The 25,311-nt window shown below is 32.1% G+C and overlaps 4 protein-coding genes across 10 annotated transcripts in view; 2 read left to right on the plus strand and 2 right to left on the minus strand.

Moving 5' to 3' along the window:
• Window positions 1–2,385: 2,385 nt before the first annotated feature.
• On the minus strand, window positions 2,386–10,094 carry LOC119639707 (tumor necrosis factor alpha-induced protein 8-like protein). Of its 6 annotated transcripts, none has more exons than XM_038037291.1 (7): window positions 10,035–10,094; window positions 9,875–9,959; window positions 8,911–9,309; window positions 7,871–7,943; window positions 5,843–5,997; window positions 5,165–5,302; window positions 2,386–5,087 (listed from the first exon to the last, which is right to left on the minus strand). In XM_038037291.1, exons 4-7 carry the CDS (start codon window positions 7,932–7,934, stop codon window positions 4,812–4,814), a joined length of 633 nt encoding a protein of 210 aa, XP_037893219.1. In that variant the 5' UTR covers window positions 7,935–7,943; window positions 8,911–9,309; window positions 9,875–9,959; window positions 10,035–10,094; the 3' UTR covers window positions 2,386–4,811. The 6 variants fall into 6 exon arrangements, with proteins under 6 accessions (XP_037893219.1, XP_037893221.1, XP_037893220.1 ...); XM_038037293.1 differs by having other exon boundaries at window positions 8,911–9,138; window positions 9,196–9,309; window positions 9,875–10,077; XM_038037292.1 differs by having other exon boundaries at window positions 8,911–9,138; window positions 9,875–10,077.
• Window positions 10,095–13,051: 2,957 nt separating this feature from the next.
• On the minus strand, window positions 13,052–18,924 carry LOC119639765 (ATPase ASNA1 homolog). Its single transcript, XM_038037409.1, has 7 exons — window positions 18,822–18,924; window positions 15,465–15,583; window positions 15,282–15,399; window positions 15,043–15,224; window positions 13,549–13,804; window positions 13,285–13,461; window positions 13,052–13,215 (listed from the first exon to the last, which is right to left on the minus strand). Exons 1-7 carry the CDS (start codon window positions 18,858–18,860, stop codon window positions 13,069–13,071), a joined length of 1,038 nt encoding a protein of 345 aa, XP_037893337.1. The 5' UTR covers window positions 18,861–18,924; the 3' UTR covers window positions 13,052–13,068.
• On the plus strand, window positions 16,061–19,120 carry LOC119639767 (luciferin sulfotransferase). Its single transcript, XM_038037410.1, has 5 exons — window positions 16,061–16,667; window positions 16,744–16,876; window positions 16,947–17,268; window positions 18,762–18,837; window positions 18,908–19,120. Exons 1-5 carry the CDS (start codon window positions 16,399–16,401, stop codon window positions 19,044–19,046), a joined length of 939 nt encoding a protein of 312 aa, XP_037893338.1. The 5' UTR covers window positions 16,061–16,398; the 3' UTR covers window positions 19,047–19,120.
• A 3,218-nt stretch (window positions 19,121–22,338) lies between these two features.
• LOC119639717 overlaps window positions 22,339–25,311 on the plus strand; it is a 24,299-nt gene continuing 21,326 nt past the window's right edge. The window contains exons 1-3 of one of the 2 annotated variants that reach the window (XM_038037328.1): window positions 22,339–22,718; window positions 22,832–22,939; window positions 23,112–23,712. In XM_038037328.1, coding sequence (XP_037893256.1) covers window positions 23,701–23,712 — 12 coding nt within the window. In that variant the 5' untranslated portion in view covers window positions 22,339–22,718; window positions 22,832–22,939; window positions 23,112–23,700. The remainder of the gene's footprint in view (window positions 22,719–22,831; window positions 22,940–23,111; window positions 23,713–25,311) is intronic. The other variant, XM_038037327.1, reaches the window with a different exon arrangement.

Raw genomic sequence — 25,311 nt, forward strand, 5'->3', positions numbered from 1 at the left:
GCTTAGTCAACACAAGCACATTTATGAGTTATCTAATCCGTTCAGAGTTGTTTGCCAAAACCATAATGATGTCTATCACTTAACGTCAATATCAGATTCTTTAAAGTCTATCAAAAAAACTATGCTTAATACGCGCAATTTACCTACGCCGCATTTATCTAACTTGCAATCTTAACATCTCACTATGATTCGAAAATTAACTGATAGTGTTTGCAATGACTTAGGGGTTCACTTGCAGGGGTGTACCCCTATGCCACTTGTGTACATCCTTTTTTTCATTTACTTATATTGTTTATAAATGAATTTTATTTTTCTCCGTTTTTTCTTTACTTTTCTTTATATTATATATTGGATTAATATTTAATAATAATTAGGTCAAGGTTACTTTCAAGCGGACGATTTGAAACTTGATCTGTGAAATGATACTAGGAACATAAATGCTAGGGTATATATGTCTTACAATCTTATAATTCTTGAGATTGCCTTTCCTTACAAGTACAGAAGGGCAAGACTAAGCAAATTTTAGCTTGATTAGCGGAATAATGCCAAGAACTCAAAAGTTTTGTTCTCCTTCAAAGCAAATGAAAGCTACAGCGTTAATTAAACAAGTAAGAAAATTATACTGGATCGTGGTCGAATCTTTTATACTCACCATCGTTATTCTAAAAAAGACAAAAAAAGGTAAAAGAACTAAATTTTCATGCCCTATAATATGGACTGGGCGCGGCTGATTTTTCTTACGTTCAAAGTAAAAGTTTTTGCCGCATAGAGGCGTGGGCGTTTTGTAGAGTATAACTTTATTATTAGTATTAAACTATATAGATTGAAAAATACTTGCCTTTAGTCGGAATAGGTAGCAAAAAGATTTAATTACTGGACATTTTAAAGGATTTATTGTCACTAACAAAAACCATGAGACACAAATAGAAAACCGTATAGAAATACAATATGTTCATTCCCGATTATAAATGATTGTTTGTGTGATTGTAAGCATGCATGTCTTTCATCTTCCATAGTGCAGTTAAATGTCTTCTAAATCACGATATGTTTCTTTTAGTCATAGTAAAGTTGTTTGGTGGCGTTTATTGTTTTCAGTGTGTTTCTGATAAAATTCTAAGCTCTAACTTAAATAAAAACAATTGTGACAAAATTAAAAAAAAGAATGTTTAACTGCATACATAACATATTAAATACATTTAAAAATAATTATATAATTTTTTTTGTACTTGTAATTATTAAAGCACGGAATACATTACTTCAACTCTTTTACCCGCAATAACATGGATTTGAAGGAATAAAAAGATTTTTTACCGGAAAATCGGTCCAATTTTGCAATAATTCTGATTTTTCTAAACTCAATTGAAAAACTTTCCGTCATTAATTTTAACTCTATTATGTTATGTTATGAACATAAGTGTATGAAGCAGAAGCTTGCAATAATCTGACATATTATTTTTGCTTCACCTGATGCATTAAGACGAGATTATTTAATTATGGTAGTGTTAGTAAGTCAATAACGTGCATCGCTGGACTGAAAATGAAGTTGACCCTTCGACTGTCTGGGTAACAGTTTGCCAGACAGTTCCGGAAATTGATCGAAATGACCCATTGCATTAGAAATAGATATATGTCAAAAAGAAATTGAATTATAGGTATTTCATAAAAAAGTCACCAAAAAAACATTTGAAAACGTTATGTACCCTATAATTACTTCTTTGACGCTCGAAAATTCCGAAGAGTCAAATTCACCTACTTTTTAGAGTCAGTGTTTAATTAGAACAAGTTTTCGCCGACGGCCGATGTGCGTATATGTGTATTTATTTTACATTTACGTTTAAAATGAAAAAGACGTATAAAAAGCAAACATTCTAGTCCTTTTGTGACACATAGTTCCCGTTTTCAGCGAATTGCAAAAATCATTACATTTGCAATAGCGTTGCCGAGAGTCGATAAAATTCACTACAGTGCACGGGTCCTGTGCTTATGGGGAAATGAAGCCTTTTGATACGATTCCAGGCAAAAAGAATTAGACAGAAAGCAAACTTTGTCAATATGTGTCAAAGACTTCCACTTTCACTTTCTAAACAGATGTAAATTTGTCTCTCCGCCCGTTCCCTGTCCCCCTTGGTCCTAATTTTCGAGATATTTTGATGAAGGGAAAACTATTGAAAAGGGGTCACTTTTTCAAGCAATTTCCATATACCGCCTAACTTCGAGAAATCGTACTATAATTAACTGTATTAAGAGAGGCGGTTATAGGGCATTAAATAGTGTTTTTACTTATTTTTGTTATAGTAAGAAAAGAAAGGTACATAGACTGGAAGACAAAACGATAAATGGTAAGTAAGAGAGAAAGATAACCACTCAGCTCATATCCCGCCCAGAAGCAAATTTTACCCTTGGCCGCTGTTTTGAATGAAATTCTGCCTTTCTTTGGTATTATCAAAGGTGTGATAAGCAGAGGTCTAAGTATTTGAAAGGAGTTTAATTCTCTAGATAAGAACGAAAGCGAATTTTTTGAATATTGAAACCAACCGAGCTTTCTTTCAATTTTTTCAACACATTATGTAAAAAAGCAAAATTGTTTATCCGATTTGCGTAGACACTTTCTTACTTTTAAACTTATTTATAAATACTTTGTTTGGTAAATAGCTAAAAAAAAAAATAATATAATAATAACAATAACATCATTGCGTTAGCGTTTTTCAACCAACATTTCAATCTTTCTAACTATTATTACGTATGTTTTCATGTCAAACACGTCTAAGTCACGCACGGCACGTTTAAGTACAAAACAAAAACTAAGCAAAAAAAAAAAAAAGAATTTTAAATGCCTAATATTAAGTGCAGGATATAAGCGAATGAAAGTGGTTAGTGTGTCAGTTTGGTTAGTGCTGCTTCAATTTGTAAAGCGTTGTGAATAAATGACTTATGCTAGTGGTAGTTTTGACATTTACAAAAATTTACATATTTAGTGAAAAAGTACAAATTTATCCTTAATATTAATTCTACATATGCGATATCTAGCACAATATATATTATACTATAAATTGATATAATTTTTGGTACAAACATATATATACGATTGCTTAGATGCTAAATGAATATCAATCAATATCAATATTTTCTTGATCATTATGTCATGTCTTTTAATATCCATTACGAACAGTTGTGACCGGGAAAATAAACAACCCGGGTGTATCAACACAAAAAGATAAGTGTATTTGTGATTTCGTGACATATAGATTACAATAAATTCTATTTTAAAAACCTCAATATCAAATACTTGAAACACACAAGTTGAAGATCTTAGATAACTATCATTTCAAACGAATAGCTACTATATTATCTTAAGAGGATTGTATCAGCAAAACTAGTCGAGTTCATTGCTTTTAATTCTTGCAAATAAATGTCACGCGAAAAAAGGCGACAAAATCTTCAATATTGCGAATGAATTGTGTTTCGCTATTATTACTATTTCGCGAATAATTTCTTAACAAAATTCCGATAACGTTTACAATGATTTTTTTTCACTGGCATTATAGAATTACGAGAAAAAAAAGAGTTTTTTTGCGCCAATGTATTCGTCGGAACCAGCCCAGATCATGTATATGAATCTAATGTTTGACCGCTAGATCGCCGGGACGAGTCAACTTGACTCAATAAATGAAATGAAATTAAGTTGTAAAGAAACGACGACCGAAAATGACAAAAATACATAATTATGAAAAACATACACAATCATAATATTAAAATTTATGACAAATGCGATTGACGTTCGCCTCCCCACCCTTTAGTTCGAAAAAGCTCGATGCGTGTTATACCTGTTTTGACGGACGTAAGTCAAATTGATTCATTAAGTAATAAAGTATGGGAATAATCCGTTGAGAACAGCCAGACTTGTTATAGAACTGGCGCGCATATATAATAGTCGATGAGCAATCGCTCTCAACTAAAGCCAAACGTCCATTTATTAAACGCATGCCGAATAAACGACTACAATTTGGCATCGAATTTGGTAACGAAACTGACTGAATTGTCGGGTTCAAGTATAATGCAAAAGCAATAAAAGTAAGCCCATCTATGCTAAACGTAATAAAAAGATCTGCAGAAAATGTATTTTAAAGGTGAAGTACGTATCTTACAAATGTTTTTAATAAAGTTTCTTAAAAAAAAAAAATTTTTAATTTTCAATCTTGATGGCAAAATTAGTATATGGTCAACATTCGGCAACCTAGTGTTAAACATGGTAGCAAAAGTATTTTTCCTCCTTTTTATCTCTCAAAGGCAAAAATTTGTGGCGATCGTACAAAATGGTACGTTCCGCTTAGAGAGAATAACGCACTCGCGGAAACAAGTTTCTCCTATAGACCCAACATTCTATCAACCATACGACGAAAAATCGAGTATAGATCCAAGTATAGATCCAATATAGCAGTTTCCAGCTAAAGAGATACTCGTTACCTAGTACCCGGTTACAAGAGTATATGTCCAAGCAAACACTTTTCTTAATTATCATTAGTTTCTTACATTAAAAAGAAAAAAATTGAAAAATATAATATATAAGCACTGCAGATTCAGATGTTCCCAGTATCTCTTACAGAATGTATCGAAAGTGTTAACATTGATATATGTATTTAATGAATCGATTTATGGCATGCGTTTAGGAATTGTTTGATTTGAACTTTTACACTTCGATACACTAGGAAAGTTCATTTTACTGTATCATCATGACTTTCAATAACGAATATAAAAAAATCGATATGTTTTTGGTCGGCAGGCATCCATTTTTCTTCTTTCATATTTTTTTTTTACATATCTCCTGTATCCATGGCAGTATTAATATCAGCTACAATTTTCCCCATCAAATCGCTATAGGGCGAGTTAGCTTTAAACGCCGTTTCAAGCAATGTAGCATCAGTGAAAAATTCGAATACTTCATCGATTCGATTTAAGGACTTTTCAGTTAAATGCCTTTGCACGACCATTTTAAGAGTATCGTGTGACTCCCTAATCGAGTTTTGTAAATAAGGCAAATCGAAACTATAGTCGACCTCGTAAAATGATATCACCGATAATTGTGTATTCTAAAATAGAATCAAGAGCATCACGTATTAGACAAAATTCTCTCTGAATTCAAAATATGACATCATTTTGTAAATACCTGGAATTTTCTTTTGAAAGTTTCTGCGTGCTTTTGCTCTTCGGGGTTAAATTGATTATTTCGATGCAAAACGCTTATTTTGATAACAATTTTTATTATGTTTTTAATTATTTTCTCTGCTTTCACTTTATTGCCAGTCTGCAAAGATAAAAATAAAAATTAAGTAAGTTTTTCTAATCATTTAGAGTATGCGCGAGGAGTTTGAACTAAAATTCTTTTTATTATACCGTTACCCATTACTCATGAGGAGTATGGTATATTCATTTTATCAAAACGTGTGCAATGCCCAAAAAGAAACTTCAAATACCCACGAAACTGTATATATTCTTACATGCCCTTTGTCTATGTTATGTCTTTTGTACACATTTTCCTGACAGCAAAATGAAGCTGTCTCAAATTCATTCATAGGAGAAGCCTTGAAAGTTCTTCCAGGCAATTTAGTATTGAAAATGGGTCAAATCAGTCGACACGCCCACCACGTAAGCTGGGAACCCCACTCTTCCGCACCGTGCCTACCCCAATGTTATGAAGTATGAAAATCAAATTCCTTTCCTTTTTTTTAGTCTTTTTTAGGATAACGCTGATGGGTCCGGTGTTGATTTATTTATTTATTTTATTTTTGTTACGAAATAATAAATCGAAATGTAGGTTCAATGAAAAGACGTACACACAACTTACATGAATTTTACAAAGACGGTATAAATTATCTAAGAGGGAAGCAGTTGTTCCATCAATAAATGTTTTCGCTATATTCTTGGTTGCCATGCGGGATAAAATTTTTTTTTGAGCACGCAAGCCAATGTCGCGTGATTTGAAAGCACCGTCACCCATAACTAAAAATATTTAAAAAAATATATATTGTACTGCATAATAGTAAATATTATATTAATCAGGTGCGGTAAACGAAAAAACAAAATAAATTATATAAACTGGATTTTAATGAAAATGAATTAGAAAATCTTTTAATACTTCTTGTAAAACAAAAGAAACTTATTTTTAATATACGAGCTTTATACCAAACATTTTCATATTGTGCACCATTTGTGGTATAAAGGCACATTAATCGCCCGATCGACTGAGAATCACTTTCTGAACCAAAGCTTGGCTGTCCGTCTAGGCTAGTAAAAATTTTTAGGGTCGGAACACAATTTTCGTATGACGCTTTATTTCGAAAACTTGTGCTGCATAACTATTTTAAGCGAATTGGTGTAGAGACGTGGCCAGCACTTTTTTTTTAGTGTAAAATAAATGAAATATTTTCAATACAAGATTTTTATATTGAAAACTTTTGACAGTTCTATGCAGCTATGTGCATCAGAGTAAAGTACAGACAACCTTAATAAAGAATCTGAGTTGATTCAACAAGTTCAGCCGATCGAAGTTAGATTTTTGATGTTACAACTCCAACATTTGCAACGCTTAAGGCTTGAGGATGGCATATATTCTGTGTAGGGTTATTTTGCTAATTTCAAAAGTAACACTCTATTCTTTGAATACGAGCCCTGTACACAACTTTGATAAGTATGGCTTTTTCCAGCATATTTTGGGATGTTTTTCTCCACTTATCGTGCAATGAAGCAATCGCAATACTGCCTTTTTGCTACGGGGTCCATTTTCAAAACTAACTTATGTACAACAATTCAGTTCCACAATCATTTTCCTGACTACATTTTTCTAATATTTCGTTGCATCTCTGTTTTAGTTTCATGGCTATTATTGGTTATATGCTTATTACGAATTGCACGGATATATAGGCCCTGTGTCTATTAAACAAAAAGGCATAAATTCTATCTATAGGGCTACTCCTGAACTTTCAAAACTTAACAGCAGCCATGGCACAGCAACAAGATTTTATCCAAATTGATATTTTCGCTCAATAAAAATATTTATCGTGAAATTTAACTGAGAATTTTACTAAGAAATTTAACCGAGAATTTACCACGTGTTCAAATATTTTGGTACATGTTTCTTCCTTTAGTTGCAGCAACCATTTTTAAGCCCAATTTGTTTTATCTCCCCCAATTTTTGCTGTTGTTATTATATGCATATACACCGAACTCTTTTTTTTAACGAAAATAGCTTTTTCGGCCCAGCCAGTGATAAACGTGCACGCTTTATAACAAATTGACTATTATTTTTAATTTCCATTTAAATTTTTACATAGTGTATGGGCAGCGTTTTCACGTTACACTAATCTTAATATTTTTGTTTTTTTTTTTTTGTAATAAAAAAAGAATTGTTTTTGTTTCGTAAGTCTGTAATAAGGGTTTCAATATTAAATTTGTTGCACGGTTTTTTTTTGTGACAATATTTGTAGTTTTTTCATCTTGCACGACTTTCTAAAGCTTTGGAACATATCCTTAAATTTACCATATGTCGCACGCAATTTTTATGCGGTTATTTTGCACGATTTTCTAAGGAGCGCATCTACACCTGAAAAAAGTGTTATACGTTTATATACGATTTCAAGTATCGACAAATTTTCATTAAGTCCGTCCTCATTGCCAAAGGCCAACAAAAGTAACCGAATAGGTGATAATCGCGACTATGTGCGGTAGAATTTGCCTTGATCGTAGCTATAGTGAGTGCTCAGCCCAGATGCAAGAAAACGTGAACTTGAATAAATGAAACTAAGTGAATTAAGTAGTTAACTAATCGAGAATCGCGTAGTGTTATGCACTCCATATTCCTTTACTGTTAATTTACCTTCCAAATTCCAATAGTCAATGCTCCAAAGCAATAAGCATTGGCGGATGCCATCGGCTGCCATATTAAAATTCTAAAGCAGCGTCCGTGTTAAATATTAAACAAAACTCGTATTTAATAAAAAAAAAAAACATAATTTTAAACATTTTTTCGAAATACAACAACATGCACCTCTCTTTGTGCAATTGCTTCGGGATATAGAAATCCACAAATGAGATTTATACAGTTTTCCGTGCACTTCAAGTTTATCTGCTAAATAGTCTCTCTTATTTGTAACCTTACTGTGTCGGATATCTCCCTAGATGAAAATAAACAGAAACATCAACTTTTCGGTGAATATAAACAAGAACTCAGAAAAATTCTAATTCAAATTTTCCCAATATGTACACAATTGATGAGATATTGGAGGAATCATTCGAAAATGTAATGATCCGAAACATTCGCAGTAGTTTTCGTTCTTGGGCTAGCACACGTCAGTGTACAAGATTTCAGCAAAATATCTCAAAAATGTATGTATGTTTACAAACGGGTGTCAGTTTGTTAATTTTGTTTTAACTCCTGGATTATTGTGCCTATCACTGCGTAGTAGTATGCGAGCATAATCGTTTTGTAAAAAAAAAAAAACTTTAAAATATCCAAAGAGAATATTCAGAAACCTATGAAAGTACATATCCGTCTGCCCGTCGCTGTAAAAGTGTTTGGTAAAAAACATTACAAGTTTTTGAACACAAATTGCTGTTTAAATTGGATCATATCGCTTAAAAAACGCGATTACAGCAGAACAGAACTGAGAACATTTCCGGTTTTTGGACTCTTTTGTTATTCGTATTCGTATACTGCAATAGCTAGAGCAATAAAATATAAATAAAAAAACGGCTACTTAATATTATAAACTATCGAAAGTCATTTTTTTTTACTTTTTTTAACTTGAAGTTGCGGATGTAGGAGAAAATAATGTACTACCTTGTTCGTCTGAAAAGTTGACCTTTCCATCAATTGAATATGTTTAAGAGTTGGTATATAATATAAATTAAACTAACCTTCCAAAAGGTTTCAATAAAGTGTTGTATTGATGTTTTCCTTATTACAGGTTTCAGGTTACAAAATTCCTCTTCAAGTTAAGCGTACTATTTTCTATCTCCAGCTTTCCTCGTATTGCTTTTTCGTTACTATAGCGCTATTGTTTCACCCATTTCGTATCCTTGCCAACAAGAACACTCTGACGTCTTTCAATATTTGCCTAGAATGGTTCAGGGAGACTGGCGGCTCTAGGTTGTTTTATATGCAAATAAGGTGAAAAGTATAGGGATTAAACAGTTACGAACCAATTTCGAAGGTGAAGAATGGATTGTTTTGAACTGCGATACTAATTTTCCCCCATTCTTTATGGTGTTCGTTGTACAATTTTTCCAAATAGTTGTTAATGCAGCTCAGGCTAACTTTAAAAATATATAAAATCGTAAAAAACTCTTACTGGTTTTCATCTCTGCACGGGTTCAATGTTTTTATATACATGTTTTTATTTATTACAAGCGTAACTTTACAGTCTTTAATTTAGGGTAGTTTTGTAAAGTCAAAATGGCTGTTTCGCATTACTTTATTGACACTCTCCCAACTTTTTTTCATACTTTAGGAGAACCGGACGCAAATTTCTCACACTCTCCGTTAACATTGCATGGTTTTCTATTAAAACGCATTTATATTTAAATGAGGTCGAAAAATGATTTGATCTAAATACTACTTTACATTACTAAGTGCTTAGTGATAGCCCCGGAAAAGCAGTTGTCTTTAAAACCATTACATTTTCAAAGCATTAAGGGTGAAATTAAGTTAGGAAATAAATCTAATAATAGGCACAGAGCAACACAGGAAACAAATCTAACAATAAACATAGAACAGCGCAATATATGAAAAAACAGCTGCCCTTATAGCTCTTGTCAGTCAAAAGCTGATAAGAGATTAGGTAGTTATGGTGACACTTGTTAGTAATTAATTAAGGCTTACTTTTTCTTCTCAATAAACACGTATGAGGTAACTTCGTAAATTAGTTAATAATCGTTTTTCACTTCCAATTGCATGATACATTTCCCTGTGGAAATTGACGAGTTCATTAGATAAATGTTACGAAAAACACATTTTTAGATCAAAGAAGATTTTTGAATACTTTTTTCCATCCGTTTTCTGATCATTTTACTAGATTTTTTCCTAATACACATAAGCACAGAGTCACAGTTTTGAACTGTGAACAGAGTTTTCAAACAACTACGCATTATGGCTTCTTACTGTTACATTGCGTGTGCATAAGGAACCCAAGCAACTGAACAGCGGTTGCATAGGCGATAATTAATAATTAAGTTTTATGTATATGGTATTAATAATTTCTTCTTTAGTGAATTATTATAGAAAAGAATATATAATATGAGATTGAAAAATTAATCGTTATGTTATATTAGCTCTTAAATTTGTATTTTCAACAATATTATTTGGAATGTTATTACTATGAGATGAATTAGATGAATATTGACTGCATTACCAGCTTTATCTGATTGAAATGGAGATGTTGCATATGTTGTTTATATTGCTCTATTGTTAAATACATATGTTATATTAAATGATGGAAGATCACATTATATATTCTATTTGCATATAATAACGAATTATTTTACTATAATGTTAGCTGAAATGTTAGTTATATTAGCAGCAATAACTAAAAGAGCTCAACTCGAATATTAATGTAAGAGCTTTTAAATTTCTAATTTCTTTATTTAGAAACTTTGATTTCAAATTACTATTACGTGGCGATACAATGGTAATGGCATTTTTTTGCATCAAAAAGCATAACAAGAAGAAAAGGAAACTGACAAGCGTGAACGTCTACAGGAAAATATTAAGCATAAGTGCTTAGCTAATAACTTTTAAATACTATTAAAAGTCTTTTATTTAATTCTAAGTTAAATTTTTATTAGCTATCTAACAGCTATCTATCTGCGTTATAAAGTTTTACGAAATCGTCCCGCCCGCTTTATTTTGTTTTTCTCTCCATCTCTTTTCTGTTATAAAGCTTTTCTGGTTGCACTTCAACATCCCAAGTACATTTTTTCTTAGGTGAATGAAGTGAATAGTATAAATAGTATAAAGAGTCTCTGTTCATTTGCAACCAAATGGTTGTTTATAAATTGAAAACAAACCGAGACGCAACCAAATGGTTGTTTATAAATTGAAAAATTTGTAAAACTGGTACCGTGTGTAGTTGTTGTTGCAAATCTAATTTTTGTTTACATTTGCTATGCACGTGCTTTTGTTTACATTTCAAAAGTAAGACCATATGATTTTTTGTTGATGTAAAAGTAGTACCGTGTGTATTTTGTTGTTGCAATTTTTGTTTATTTTTCGATGATGCACGGGTTACCAAACTGCTTACCGAGAACTTTATAACTCACGAAATCTGTTAAAAGAGCTTTATAACTCACGAAATCTGTTAAAATTCATTGCAAAATGCAAATTGCCGTCGGCATTGCAAAATGAAAAAAGACCAGTAGGAGGTTTTCCAGCCCTTTGCATTATGTTGTAACCTCTGCTTACGCTTATGTGTTGGATTTTGTTAGAAATTAGTTTTCCTTTCCAGTTCGAAAGGAAAATTTACAAACTTTCGACTTTTTCAAATATGTTAATTTTGTAAGAGCACTTTTTTCAATAAAAAAATATATATTGAACGAAGAAGAAAAACTTTTACAGAATTTTTTGATGCCCTTTCAGTTTTGAATAGCTTTCCCTCGAATTATTTGTTAGATTGACAGTGGTGGCCATGCAAAATATTTTTTCCAATGTGGGGAAGGAACGGTTAAATAAGAAACGTGACGTAATCAAAATTTAGACCGAAAAATACGTAGGTGTGGGAGAAACGTAAATATACAACGACTATCAAAGATTCGTACATTTAAATGAAAGATTGCAAATTTACTCAAACCATCTGTACGAATGTATGCAAAAATGAACACCAAATATTCAAAAATATGCGAAAATCAAACGGCAGGTCTCTAAAAACTTAATAAAACTAATCAGAATGCGTTTAAGGGAAAATAAATGATATATGACGTTTAGGAGCTAAAAAGAAAAATATTCTTAAGGTCTTCAACGTTTGCCGCCGGACGCACGCCAGATGGTACAAACATCTATATCTATTATTGGTGTGATGTACCAAAACAAGCTCTAAAAGGTGACAAAGCTTTGTGTTCGGCATGCCATACGTTTTAATTACTTTCTAAAATTTTATGAAATTAAATTTTAAAATATGCAAGAAACTTTCTTTCGCAATTAGGACTCCATTCGCTACTAATTACTGCATCGGTCCATAGGAATTGGAAAATGTGGACTCGTTCATGGATTTAGAGCTTTTACTTGACCATAGGCTTTTTCTCTTGTTTTAAGTTGCACATATAATTATCTACAAATGAAGCTTAGTTTTATTAAATGGTTGACAAAAGAGCTCGGGGTCCAACACCTTACAAAAACCTGTACTTGAGCTTAGTGAGACCAATCTTGAGTATGCACGTTTGGCATGATCCCCTTTCCGTAATCGCTATGTACATTGAACAGAATCTATTTAAAAGCAATTGTCGTTTTTTGCCCTTAGGAATTAGAAAATACAAATTCCATACAATTGAGAATGTTTGAATAAATTTCTTTACATGTATTGCTGCTCTTTAGAGAATAAACGCATATTCGTTCTCAATCATTCAACAGGTCTTTGCAAAAAAGTCATCGATGCGAGATTAAATTAAGGTTGTTTGCGTTCAGGCGTTTGCGGAAAATACATTCGATCATTTTCACTTTTTATTCATCCTACTATACTATATAATTTTTTTCCCAAACTTCGATTTGCTTTCTTTTCACATATTAAGTTCAAATCATTAAGCTAACTTACGATCTGCACCTTTTTTTAAATAAGTTACTATTTCAGATTTTTGATACTACTAGAACAACAACAACAACTCCTAGAACAAGGTTTAGCATGAATTGCTTAGAATTTTTTTGTAAAATATAACTAACATGACTTTTTCTTAAGGAAAATATATATATTTAAATAAAGTTTTGTTCTTTATTTAATTGTGACTCTTACTTGTTACTATAAAGGAATAGCTTTTCAAAATACTTCAAAAAATTTCAATTTCTATCGTTTGAAGAGTTATAAACGTTTATTAATTAGGGCTATAAGATGTTATAAGATTCTCGGAAAACTTTTTTATATTGTCTGCTCCGCGCACTTCTTTCTCCAACAGCGGAAGTTTCGTAACGTGAAAGTCTTCGTAAAGGTCAGCAATTTGATCCAAGTACTTTTCTTGAATCTAAAAGAAATCAGAAAACGTTTGTTACATACACAATATATATATGAATCAATATTTTAATGAATGTACCTTGTATCTAGAGGCGCACATAGCGCACGGTTGTTGATCTAATTTTTTGAAAAGGAGCTGATTTACGACAATATTGTGGGTATCAATTCCACATTTGGTCAATTCTTGAACTAAACGTTCGGTTTCGTACAAAGAGAAGAATTCAGCTATGCAAACACATACAAAAGTTGTTTGATCCTGTAAAGTGTACAGAAACGTATTATAAACAATTGATAATAAAATTCAACATTTTTGTACTATTAATAAAATAGGTAATTTACTCACGGGATCCCTGAATTGTTCGTTGACTTGCCGTATTATTTTAAGCATTTCATCCAACTTTTGTGAAAGAGAATCCGCGTTGACTGGCATACCCAGTAAACTACCAAATTGTGTTAAAAATGGAGCGATTTTCATTTTTAATCTTAACAGTTTTCCCAAACCCTTTTCTACCGCCTGCGGAAATGATAACAATCGCAAAGTATGACCTGTTGGAGCTGTGTCAAAAATGACCACGGAAAAATTCATTGCCTTGACTAATCTGTATAAAAAAAGTGAAGAAATTTATATATATACATATATATATATATAAGTGTAAATCCTATGAGATAATATAAAAAAAATATATTTTTTATGAAACACTTTGCACTCATTTTTAGCAAAACCGATTGTACGAATATATGGTAAATGTTCAATATAAAAAAAAAAAAAACTTAATCTTGTTATAGTTGTTTTGATAATGCGACCTCAGGAGTACCGACATCTGTTCAGGAACTTATTGATAAAGGTTATATACGCTGGCGAAATATCAATGAATTTATAGATAAATCAAAATCGGTCGTAGAGTTTTACCGTGCCTATTGCGATCTAGAGCTTGAACACAAATTTATATGGGCAGACATTGGACGGACGGGCTGGCAGATAGAGGGACAAAAGTACAGTAGACTGGTCAGAAATTAATGCAGCTTGGGGACAAACAGTTTTATTGTTGTGTGCATTGGCCCGCAAGATTGGGCTGACATTTCTTGAATTTATTTGGAACAAATAAAGAATGACACACTGAAAATTTGCGCTTATTTTATAAAGTTCTACGATACATGCATAACAAATGAGAACGAATATACGCTTATTTTATAAAGTTCTACAATGCATGCATAACAAATGAGAACGAATATACGCTTATTTTATAAAGTTCTAAAATACATGCATAACAAATGAGAACGAATATACGCTTATTTTATAAAGTTCTACAATGCATGTATAACAAATGAGAACGAATATACGCTACTCAATTGATAAAACACCCATCATATGATCAGCCACTTAATCACAAATCCTGTAATGTTTTTACAAAAGGGTTTATATATTATATTATGGATATAATATATTATAGATTAGAAATTTAACTGCTATTATCGGTTGCTTATATGGCTGAGGGCTTCACTTGCAACTCAAATCTGTACCGGTTGTGAGTGTGCCTTTATGTTAGATATTAGTTACTATTGAAAAGTCAGAAAAGAAAGGCGATTATAATATAATAACAAAAGAACCTCCGAATTTTTAATAAAGCTCTGTGCAATTTAATTTCTGAGTCCCTTAGTCTAAGAAAAATTGAGTCGGTGGTCCGTTTTTAATGAAAGTTGTCAATCCTATTCCATTTAATTGTGAAACATGCGCAGATGTCTTCACGAAAGCTAACTTATATTTTCAGTGTACACGTTGGTGTACGGTTTAACAAACCGTGGTGATACGATGATATTATTTAACTGTTGAACTTACTTCATAACTTCAGCATAGCTCATTGCCTCGTCGATACCTGGCAAAGCTCCTACCACTTCATGTAAGACGCCTTTGCTTAAACGCATGGCTTCGCTGTCACCTTCGAAGTACTCATCCGGTAATTCATTTAGACCAGCATTTGGATCAATTTCCATGGCGTAAAGGTTGGGAAAACCGTTGATCTGAAATTGGTAATACGTACATATAAAAAGAAGTTCAAATAATTTAAAGAAACTTACTTTTGTTGGTACTTTTGTAAATTTTTGATCAAAAGCATCGGATATATTATGAGCCGGATCTGTAGATATAATTAGTACTGATTGCCTTACTTTCGCCATTTGAACCGCCAGGCTACAACTGTATATTTTAAGATGGGGAGAGTCACTTTTACAATACGGATATATAAATGAATTTCAGTCTACCTGCACGTTGTTTTGCCAACACCGCCCTTTCCACCAACGAATATCCATTTTAGAGACGTCTGTTCAATAATGTTTTTTAAGTTCGGCTCTAGGGGTTCAAAATCGTCAGCCATTTTAAACTGGAATATTGTAATATGTTTTTGTTGCTACAATTAATTATTATTTTAAGCAAAACTTGTATAAAAACGCGTAGTCATTCACAATTAATAAATTCCTTTCTCATTTATTTTACAAAATTCTTCTTCTTAACCGTAACGTGTTTTGATCGATAGCATTACCGTCAAATATTGTTGCCAGACTCTTAACAATGTGACAGAGGCTGATTCGCTAACTCGGCTTAATGAAAGCAATAAAATAATTGAAAACATTCTGGTAATAACAAGAAAGAAGTGAAAATTTCAAAACTAGTAATGGTTTAAGAAACATATGAAACAAGTTTGGCGACATATGATTTGCCAATTTCCCATGTACTCTTGTGTAAAAGTTCGGGAAAGTGGCAGTCTCCATCCGACAATAAGAATAACGCCTCGTTGTGACTTCCCTCTTAAGTCCATGTTATAATTCGAAATGTAGATTTTATGATTAGAGCGAGTGAATGCTTTTACCATTAAAACAGTTTAAAAAAATCGACAGTCTTACTTCTCTACAGTCATAAAATATTAGAGAAGTTATTATCTTTGAATTACTATTATGATTATTGAAGCAGTTGTGATGTTTATTTTATGCTGAACATCCCATTTTTCAGAGATATGTATTTGAAATCTTTTCGTGCCATTGATAAGATTATAGCCTCTAGATGCAATCAGTGTAAAATAAAAACTAAAGTAAACAAAAGGAAAATTTTAGTATTGTTCTACTCTTTGTTAATAATTCAGTTGTGTGAGTAAGCATCAGCGGTTTTTCAATCAATTCATTTACTCGCATTGCATAAATAATGGAATTTGAGCAGTTTGTACCAGAAAGTTATCCAAAAGATCTATTAGATAAGGATTGGAAAGAACGAAAATGTTATTGTGTAAAGGGTAGAAGAGACTTTTTGTGTTTGGTGCATAATATGTTTGTGAAAAATGATGATGTTTGGTTGGTGACTTTACCAAAATGTGGGACAACTTGGATGCAAGAGTTATTATGGTTGGTCATAAATAATTTTGATTTTAATGCTGCAAAGAGTGAACATTTAGAAATTCGCACACCTTTTCTAGAGTAAATATAATTGAAAACATATAATCTCTCACACATTCTCACAAACTTTATTCTACATACTAAAAAATGGTATCAGATTCGAATACATAGTTAATGAAGACTTGAAAACCGCCTTGAGACCGGTAGAAATGCTAACGTCGCCTCGTCTCATAAAGTCACATTTGCCTTTGCCGTTATTACCGGCACAACTTTGGTCTAAACTACCCAAGGTACGAATACGATCATTATATACTATTTAGTAACTCTTAGTGAAAACGTTGTCTACTGCGGCTTATAAAGTTGATTTACGTCTATCGAGATCCGAAGGATGCCCTCATTTCTCAGTACTATTTCGGCCGCAGCATGGGGTTTAATATGGACAAGACTTTGGAACAGTTTTTGACAGAGAAAATCGAAAGCCGCGAGACGGAATGTGATTTTGATCATGTTACAGAATTTTATTTTCTTCGTTCGCAACCTTGGCTTTATTACACCAGTTTTGAACGTATGAAAATTAATCTCCGACAAATTATTGAAGATATTTGCCAGTTTTTAGACCGGTCCATAAGTGAGGAACAAATGCATCAAATGTTAAAGCATTTGTCGTTCGAAGAAATGAAAGGTAATTTATTTTACTTTAATTTTGACAACCTTGAAACACTTAACTTTTGATAATTGAAAGTTCAATTATATCATTAAAAACACGTAAGAACACTATAGTCGGGTAAGACGGCTATTAAATACGCTACTCCATTTCGCCTCATATAGTCATTTCCCTAATAATAACACCTTATTTTTAGGTAAAGCCATACTACTTATGAAATTCCTTATTTTCATTAGTGTTTGCTCAAAATGTCAACTAACTTGACCCAAATTTAGCAAACTTAATATACTTCACAAAGACTTATTTTTCAATTGCTACCGTCATAAAAGGTTGCAACCAGACTTTATCGCCATAGTCTAAGAAATTCCAATTCCCTACGGTTGACTTTTACGCTGCATTGCTACTATGAACCTATTTCCATTATAAAATATTAAAAATTAGACCTTTTTAGCAAGCAAGAGTCATATTTTATGGCAATTCTTGTACAGGATGATTTCAAAAAAAAAATCTACTTGATGCAAACTTGATACAAATAAGTTTTTACAAATGTCAAAAGGCCCCCCTGAATCAATATTCATTATAAAATATCAAAAATTAGATATTTTTACCATATAGAGGCCTGTTTTTCATTAGAATCGTCATAGAGGGCGGTTTCCGAAAGAGAGAACTATGTAGTCCAAATTCGGTAAGGTTGATTTCCTTTCCAATTTCCCGTTTTGAGCAGATTTTCAACATGAAATATTGAAAATTATCTGTTGCCACTATATAAACATTCGTTTTTCGTAGGAACGTTTATATGGAAGATGCTCAAAAAATTGCACCATCTCCTCGCAAGGTTTCCCCGCCAATTTAGAACGTCGCAACCCTATTAGTCGACGATTTTTGTTTTGAAATTCTTGCAATACCATATCATGATAGGGCGTCAAAGGGGGAGTGATTGAAAAAGTGATCTGATTCCAACCGTTTTCAACAGCGTTCTTAGGCCAAAACAGCGTCGATTTAACAAATTTAGCCAAAATATCTCAAAACCGCGGACTATAGTTTGAACACAAGGATACAAGGCAGACAAACTAGAATCAAAGAAATGCCATTCTGAATCGTACGGTATTATAAGTAATCCTTCTATCTCAACTTCCTCTGGGTGTTATATATGTACACACACACTTAATACACCATACCTGTACCATAAGTAATGTAGAGTATAAAATTATTCGAAATTTACACCTCGAGTTAAAATGAATGTTCTCTTTAAGTATGATATCTTTTCTTCAGTGTATTTGGTGTAGGATAATAATGTACCAATGTACACGTACGTCTCATTAGCTGTTTGCAATAATCGCATTATGTGATCTGCTGTAACCTCTGTTCTTGTTATTCATATCAAGATCAATTACATCGATTTAATCTTTTTTTTATTCATTTTTTAAGATGGTTTAAATTTTAAATATAATAAAATCTTATGCTTAAGACACATTATTAATTTTCGCTTGTTTTTGCGAGTATTTTTATAGCCAATACTAAAACAAATCATATTTGGGAAATTGAGCAAGTGCGTGCTAAACATAGGTTACCTTATGAAGATCACAGGTGCGTATGATAAACACATACATATTTAAATGGACATTTTCGTGAAAATGATTTTTTTTTTCATTTGCAGTTTTGTTCGCAAAGGCAAAGTTGGCGGCTTTAAAGAAGAACTTTCTCCAGAGTTTATTTCCAGAGTAGATTCATGGATTAACAAACACTTGATGAGATACAATGTGACTCTGAATGATTTGTTGTTACTAAATGACTAAATATATGCAAATGAATCAACTCCAAAGGCTGGCTGGAATTTTTGCGAAGATTAAATTATAAAAATAGTGAATATGACTGCTTTGTTTATTTAGTAATAAAGGAAAGATTATTGTGAATGCATGCAAAAATTAATTGTTGTCTTTACGTCTTCAGACGCATAAATAAATTTGGGCGTTGCCAAATAGAAATTGTATGAATAATTATGCACTGGCTTGTGTGATCGTATTAGTTTACTATTCGTTAATTTCGTTGAATAATGGAATAAATGAAAACATGTATATTTTTTGGGTGGTACCTGTTAAAAATTAATTAAAGTAAACGAGAAAGGAATTTATCAATTGTAAATGACCTTGCATTATTGCAGAAATTTATATACATATGTATATATATATGCATTTTTTATACGGTTCTTTTTTACTCGATTTTCACATATTTCGGTTTTTCGATCCGTTCTTTTGTTGAATCCCTCTGGTCTGTTAAGTTGCGCGTTTAACATAGCTGATTAGCGTTAACATTTAAGTTGTTAAGTTGGGCTTTTAACTATTTATTTATTATAAGCGTCTCTGTGCCTTGCCTTTCAACAGGGAATTTAGCGAGGGCGTTGTTTAAAAATTATGACGGTTTAATTCTAAGCTGACTTGTAAAATAAAAGAAATTAAGAAATTTTATATGAAAACATACATTTATTAACAAAAAATATTGTAAAATGAAAGAAATTCAGAAATTTTATATGAAAACATACATTTATAAAAAAGAATAAAGAAACATTAGATACTGAATAAATTGTAGAATTTGTGAAATTGAATAAATTAAGAAACCTACATCACCGTTTTGCCGACGGCTTTTGCTTTTTTGGTCCGCTTTCTTAACACCGCCTTTAACATTTTAACATCTCTGTTTTTACGCGTTCACATTATTGTGTAGCGTTGTATTTTTGAAGGCATCTTTGTTTCTACACAAAAATGTTAGATACAGCAATACTTTACGTAAATTGACACGTACCAAATAGTGGATAACGGTCATTTACAAAAAATAAAAGATTATGTTTAGAAAGAGTTTGGAAGAAAATCTGTAAGAGAAACTGAAATTGCCAAGTTTTGTGTAAATCGCACTGAAGTGCAAATAACGTATTTATTTATGTTTAAATAAATTAAATAAAGAACTGTTGAATTCATATAACATTATATAAAATAAACGTAAGTACATTTGTTGCTGTGCAGCCACTTTAATTGGCTGTGGTGCTATGTTGTGACTCTCGTTAATGATGTCCGGAGCTACACCCGCGAATGTCTCTTAAAGCCATTGCCGTTAGGGTTATATTAATTGCAAACAATAGCAGGCACATTAACTCCTTTGCTCATAACTTGCGGTAATTGTCTCCTAGTTAAGCGGCAAAATTCGACTGTTAGTCGTTTAGAAACTTCTCAGCCTGCTGTATAAACTGCACCAAGCTTCTTTTCGAAATTCAATAAAAGTCTTTTTAACCAAGAGTAACGTTTATCAATTTTATCTAGCCAGGATATGCGTAGATTCTCATTGAACAATTTTAAGTATTGCAATTTATTAAGATGCAAACGTGGATGATTGTTGCTCTTTTTTCTGAGAAAACTTTGTTAAAATCTTTAGTTATCTATTGAGCCCAAGTTATTTGTATCTTTTCGAGACCTTGGGGTAAATTCTTAATCTCCTCGATATCAGAATATTGTTGAAAATGCTGATTCATTCCTGTGGTGACTTGCAAAAGATTTAAAAAAATTGTAGTGAAGTTAACAGCCACAAATTCAATGGTGAAATAGATTCGCATTTTGGATTATCCCCATTTCTTAGAATTTCTAATATACATAGGCTCCAAGAAATGCCCAAGCGAAAATGCTTTCGATTAAAAAACGTTGAGGCGTCAGTGACGCCAACAATAATTAACTAATTCTATTGCAATGTACTGTAATTGCACTTGAGCAATTTTTATCATTGTACCTACACCATCAGTGCCCATAGTTATAATAGGGTCCGTAAATGTTGTCGGAATTCCAGTCAAACGTTTGTCACTTTGTGTTTTATATGTTTCAATTTTATTTTAGTGAAATAATGAGTGGTCTGCTTGTTCGTTGAAAAAATGATTTATGTGTGCATTAGCCCGCAATAATTTAAGAATTAGTTGCGGGGAACTCTCTATCCGGTAAAGTGGTTTGGATCAGACTAACTTTAGCAGTGATCGGCAACGCGTTGTACACAGTGTCTGGTTAAGTCGGATCAATTTTCAATCCAAAATGCCTTTAAATGTCTCTATGATCACCATGTGAACTGGAACTGAAACTGATGTGCTTAAGAATTGAAGGGAACTTTGTTTTTCCTATTGTTTGTTGCGTAAAAAGAACTTATTGTAGACAAGTGAGAAAACTTTATTCAGTTGCGACCGAATCCTTTATAGCCATCACCGCTGTCCTATGAAAGATTTGAAAAAAGGAAAAATGTAAATTTGTAGTTTTTGAGCAAGGAGCAAAAGACACGGAAAGTAAATGTGTTCTCAGTTTTACAGGTGTACAGTCGTGTGGACGCTGTAGGCGTGCTCTTGGACGTGGTTGGACCAGTTTTAAACTCTTTTGTAAAATTGCGGACGATATTTTCTGTCTTGCGAATGCGAGAACTTGTACCACAAATACTACATAGTTTGGCAAACGGACAGATGGACAGACTAACATAGAGTGATTGCATTTCGCGCAGAAACAAGCTTTCCAGTTTACGTGGTACTGTAGGCGTAACCTTCGACCGGTTTGGTCCGTTTTCAATATCAATCTGCGCGCACGAACTTTTAATGTTTTAATGTTTCCGCCAAATTTGAAGTTGATAACTTAATTTTTGCGGCCAGGCGGGTGTTAACAACGGGCAATATACGCGGACAGACGGATATGCTTAAATCCATTCAAAATTTGATGCTGATGAAAAATATATATATACTTTGTGGAGTCTGTGGAGCTTCTTTTTGGGCGTCGCAAGTGTTTTGACCAAATGAATACATCCTCTTGCCGTTGGGTGATGGGCATGCACGTACGACAAATACGATAAGCGATATGTTAGCAGATCAAATAAATAAAATTATGAATGAAATTGACAGATTGAAATGCACAATAACAATTCGTAGAATTATGAGAGTATGGCAATCCTGAACCTCTTGCAAACTACCACCATCGTTACCGTTATTTACATTTTGGTCCATTTGCGGGTGGAGGAATGTAATTTTTCATCTTGACGAAGATGAAAAAGTAGAAAAGGGTGTCTCGCTTTCTTTTACACGAAATAAAAATTTTCTATCTATATTTCGATATATAAAAATTTATAAAACAAACTTGATTCGAACATCTAAAATTGTAAAACTGTTTAATTTCAAAGTGATTCGAACAGAAGTGTCTTTAAATAAAGCTTTTCTAATAACGAACATTGAACCATTTGTTTGAATGTTAAAAAAAGAAAAAAGAAGAAAATATATGTATGGAAAAAAAAAAAAACTCATCAACAGAGATCATTCATAAGATGAATAGTTAAATGAAATCGTTATTATATTCTTTTACATGTTTTGTTCGATTAGTTTAAAATAAGTTGAAATTAAAAAAAAAAAAAGAACAAATAGAAGAACATTTGTATAACAATTGCTTTCCCCACTCAAAATTTAATAAGTGAGTAAATAGGAAAAAAAAGAAAAGTTCTTCATGCCGTTTATATTTTTTCCTATATTTGTTATGTCTATTTTTTTTTTTCTCTTTTCTTTTAATTAATTGTTCATCGATAGATTCGCATAATTTTAATGTTCAATGCAACACATAGTGTCAACATATAGTATGAAACGACGTAGTGTGTGTGTATGTTGTTTTAGAATTTAATCGGTATTACAGGACACGTTAGTTAATTTTTTTTTTATGCTTCAGTATAAATATATGTATGCGTGTGTATGTGTACGTATGTATGTATACTAAGTGACGGGTTGTTGAAAATTTAAAATATATAAATTATATTATTTTATTTTATTATTATTATTATTTTTTTTTTTACTAAATTCCTACTGAGAATAGAAGGTCAAATGTGTCGAGAAAATCTGATGCGCGTTCTATCGTTTTTTGTGGATACGAGAGCTAAAGAAATATAAAATGAAAAATCAAAATAAAATGGAAAACGGAACTGAATAAGAGCGGCTAACTTCGGGCGTATTGCTCTACCGTTATATTGCTTTCATGCTTGTACGCATACCGTAAAATATACAACGACTAAAACAGTAAGTAATGAACTAACAAAATTGACATAGAAATGAAAGATATGAAGATATATGAATAAAGTAAAACGTAAAGGAAATTAAAGAAATGAACATCGCACAACAAAAGTGTATAGTAATAACTTATATTACATATAATCAAGTGACGGCTGTGATAAAACAAACATGAAATGAAGCAAGAAGAAGCACCTTAACGTATGATTTTTACGAGTTAATCTCTTCTATTGCAATTTTTGATGTAATAATAAACTGAGAAATCAAATAATTCAAAATATTCGCAGCTGCATTGCATTAATAAGTTTTGATGCTTTTATTGTCGAATCTGTTAACGAATCGAGAGGAGATAATCAAATGGCCGACCCTTTACGCGGGTTACGTTGAGACATGTCGTAATGGCAAGAGAGGTAAGAGCGAACATAAACCAATTCATTCAATGAAATTCAATTAAAAAAAAATGAATAATATTTCTTTAAAATTTTTCTCTTCTTCTTCAATATTTTTATACTCTACATCTGTTACGAAATCAGGGTATATTAAGTTTGTGCGAATGTTTGAAATATCCAGAAGGACTTGCGATAGCACTACATCGGTTTAATAAACCGATCGATTCAGAATCAGGTTTTGCAACGATCTAAGCTTGGCTGTCTGCCTGTCTGTCCATCTATTCGTCCGTCTATCTTTTGTCCTTTTTGTGTTGAACTGACAGGTCGCAATTTATGTTATATTTTGATGCATTCCGTCTAAAGCTTTATTTTGAAAAGTCGTTACATGAATAACATTAGCATTATGCGAGATGGTGTAGGGTATTTAATGGTAAGTCGTGGCCCACTGTAGCACTTCTACTTGTTTAAGCTTGACAATAAAGGACAGCAAGCAAAAATTTAAAATGTTTAGCTTGAAATGTGCAATAAATTTTGAAATTTTGATTAAAACTTTTGATTAAAACTAAAACCGCGAAGCAAGCGGTCTTATCTCTTGGCATATTTTGAATGTAATAGATAAATATTGAAAGAGAAATACTCAATATTTACTTTAAATTTTCGAAATACTTTTTGACGCATATTCATCGCGGTGTTTATTTAAGTTTTTCAGTCCATGTGTTTTGAATTAGTTTTGCTCTCTGAGTAAATTTCAAAAGCTACTAAATATTCTGTGTTATCATCTTGTTGTGTTATCATCTTGAAGGCAATTACATTAAACTTCAAATGTAAGTTTCTATTAATATCGCAAGGATGACCAGGGGAAGAGGAGTAAGTTTGCGAAAAACCTTTTAGTAGTAAAAGTCTCAGTACTTTATGCTAAGCAAAATTATAAGCATACGTTACGATGTCTCTGATTGTTGGGCGTTGAATTAAAATTTTACAATTTTTTTAAGCTAATTTCGTTCAAATGTTCCCTTCGCGGGGCTTTGAAGATTCCGAAAGTAGTGGCATTTAAAATTCATATTTTATTTGATTCCCTGATAGATGACATAAGAAGAATAAGAACAACTTATTGAAACAATCTTAAAGGAAGATTCGCTTTTTTTTATTTTGCTTGGCACGCTCATGTGGAATGTCTTGTTTATATTCACGGAATAAACAGTTTATTTAAATAATAACAGTAACAATTATTTACCGTCTTGACATCTGTAACTTTTCTCTTTACTTGCTAACGCAGTCAGAAACATTCTTCGTCTTAAGCACTTATAATGATGAGAGAATGATAACTATGTTCTATCATTAACATTTTAGAGATGCTTAGCATTTTACTTACAATGTATGTTAATTGTTGCAGATTCTGTTGCGCAATTTTAGGAAAACATAACAAAGTCTTGCATTGATCTGTAACGCTTCGTTTCGTGCTCTTAAAAAATGGTAAAAAACGCTCTTAAGGCCAAGACCTTTTCGCATTTTGGTGTTCACGTGTTTCGACTTTATGCCTGCTAAATGAATGTTGTATGTGTAGTAACAATTATACATATATATATACATATATATATATATATATATATATATATATAT

The sequence above is a fragment of the Glossina fuscipes genome, unplaced genomic scaffold, assembly GCF_014805625.2.
Source record: "Glossina fuscipes isolate IAEA_lab_2018 unplaced genomic scaffold, Yale_Gfus_2 113, whole genome shotgun sequence".
NCBI classification, from domain to species: Eukaryota; Metazoa; Arthropoda; class Insecta; order Diptera; family Glossinidae; genus Glossina; species Glossina fuscipes.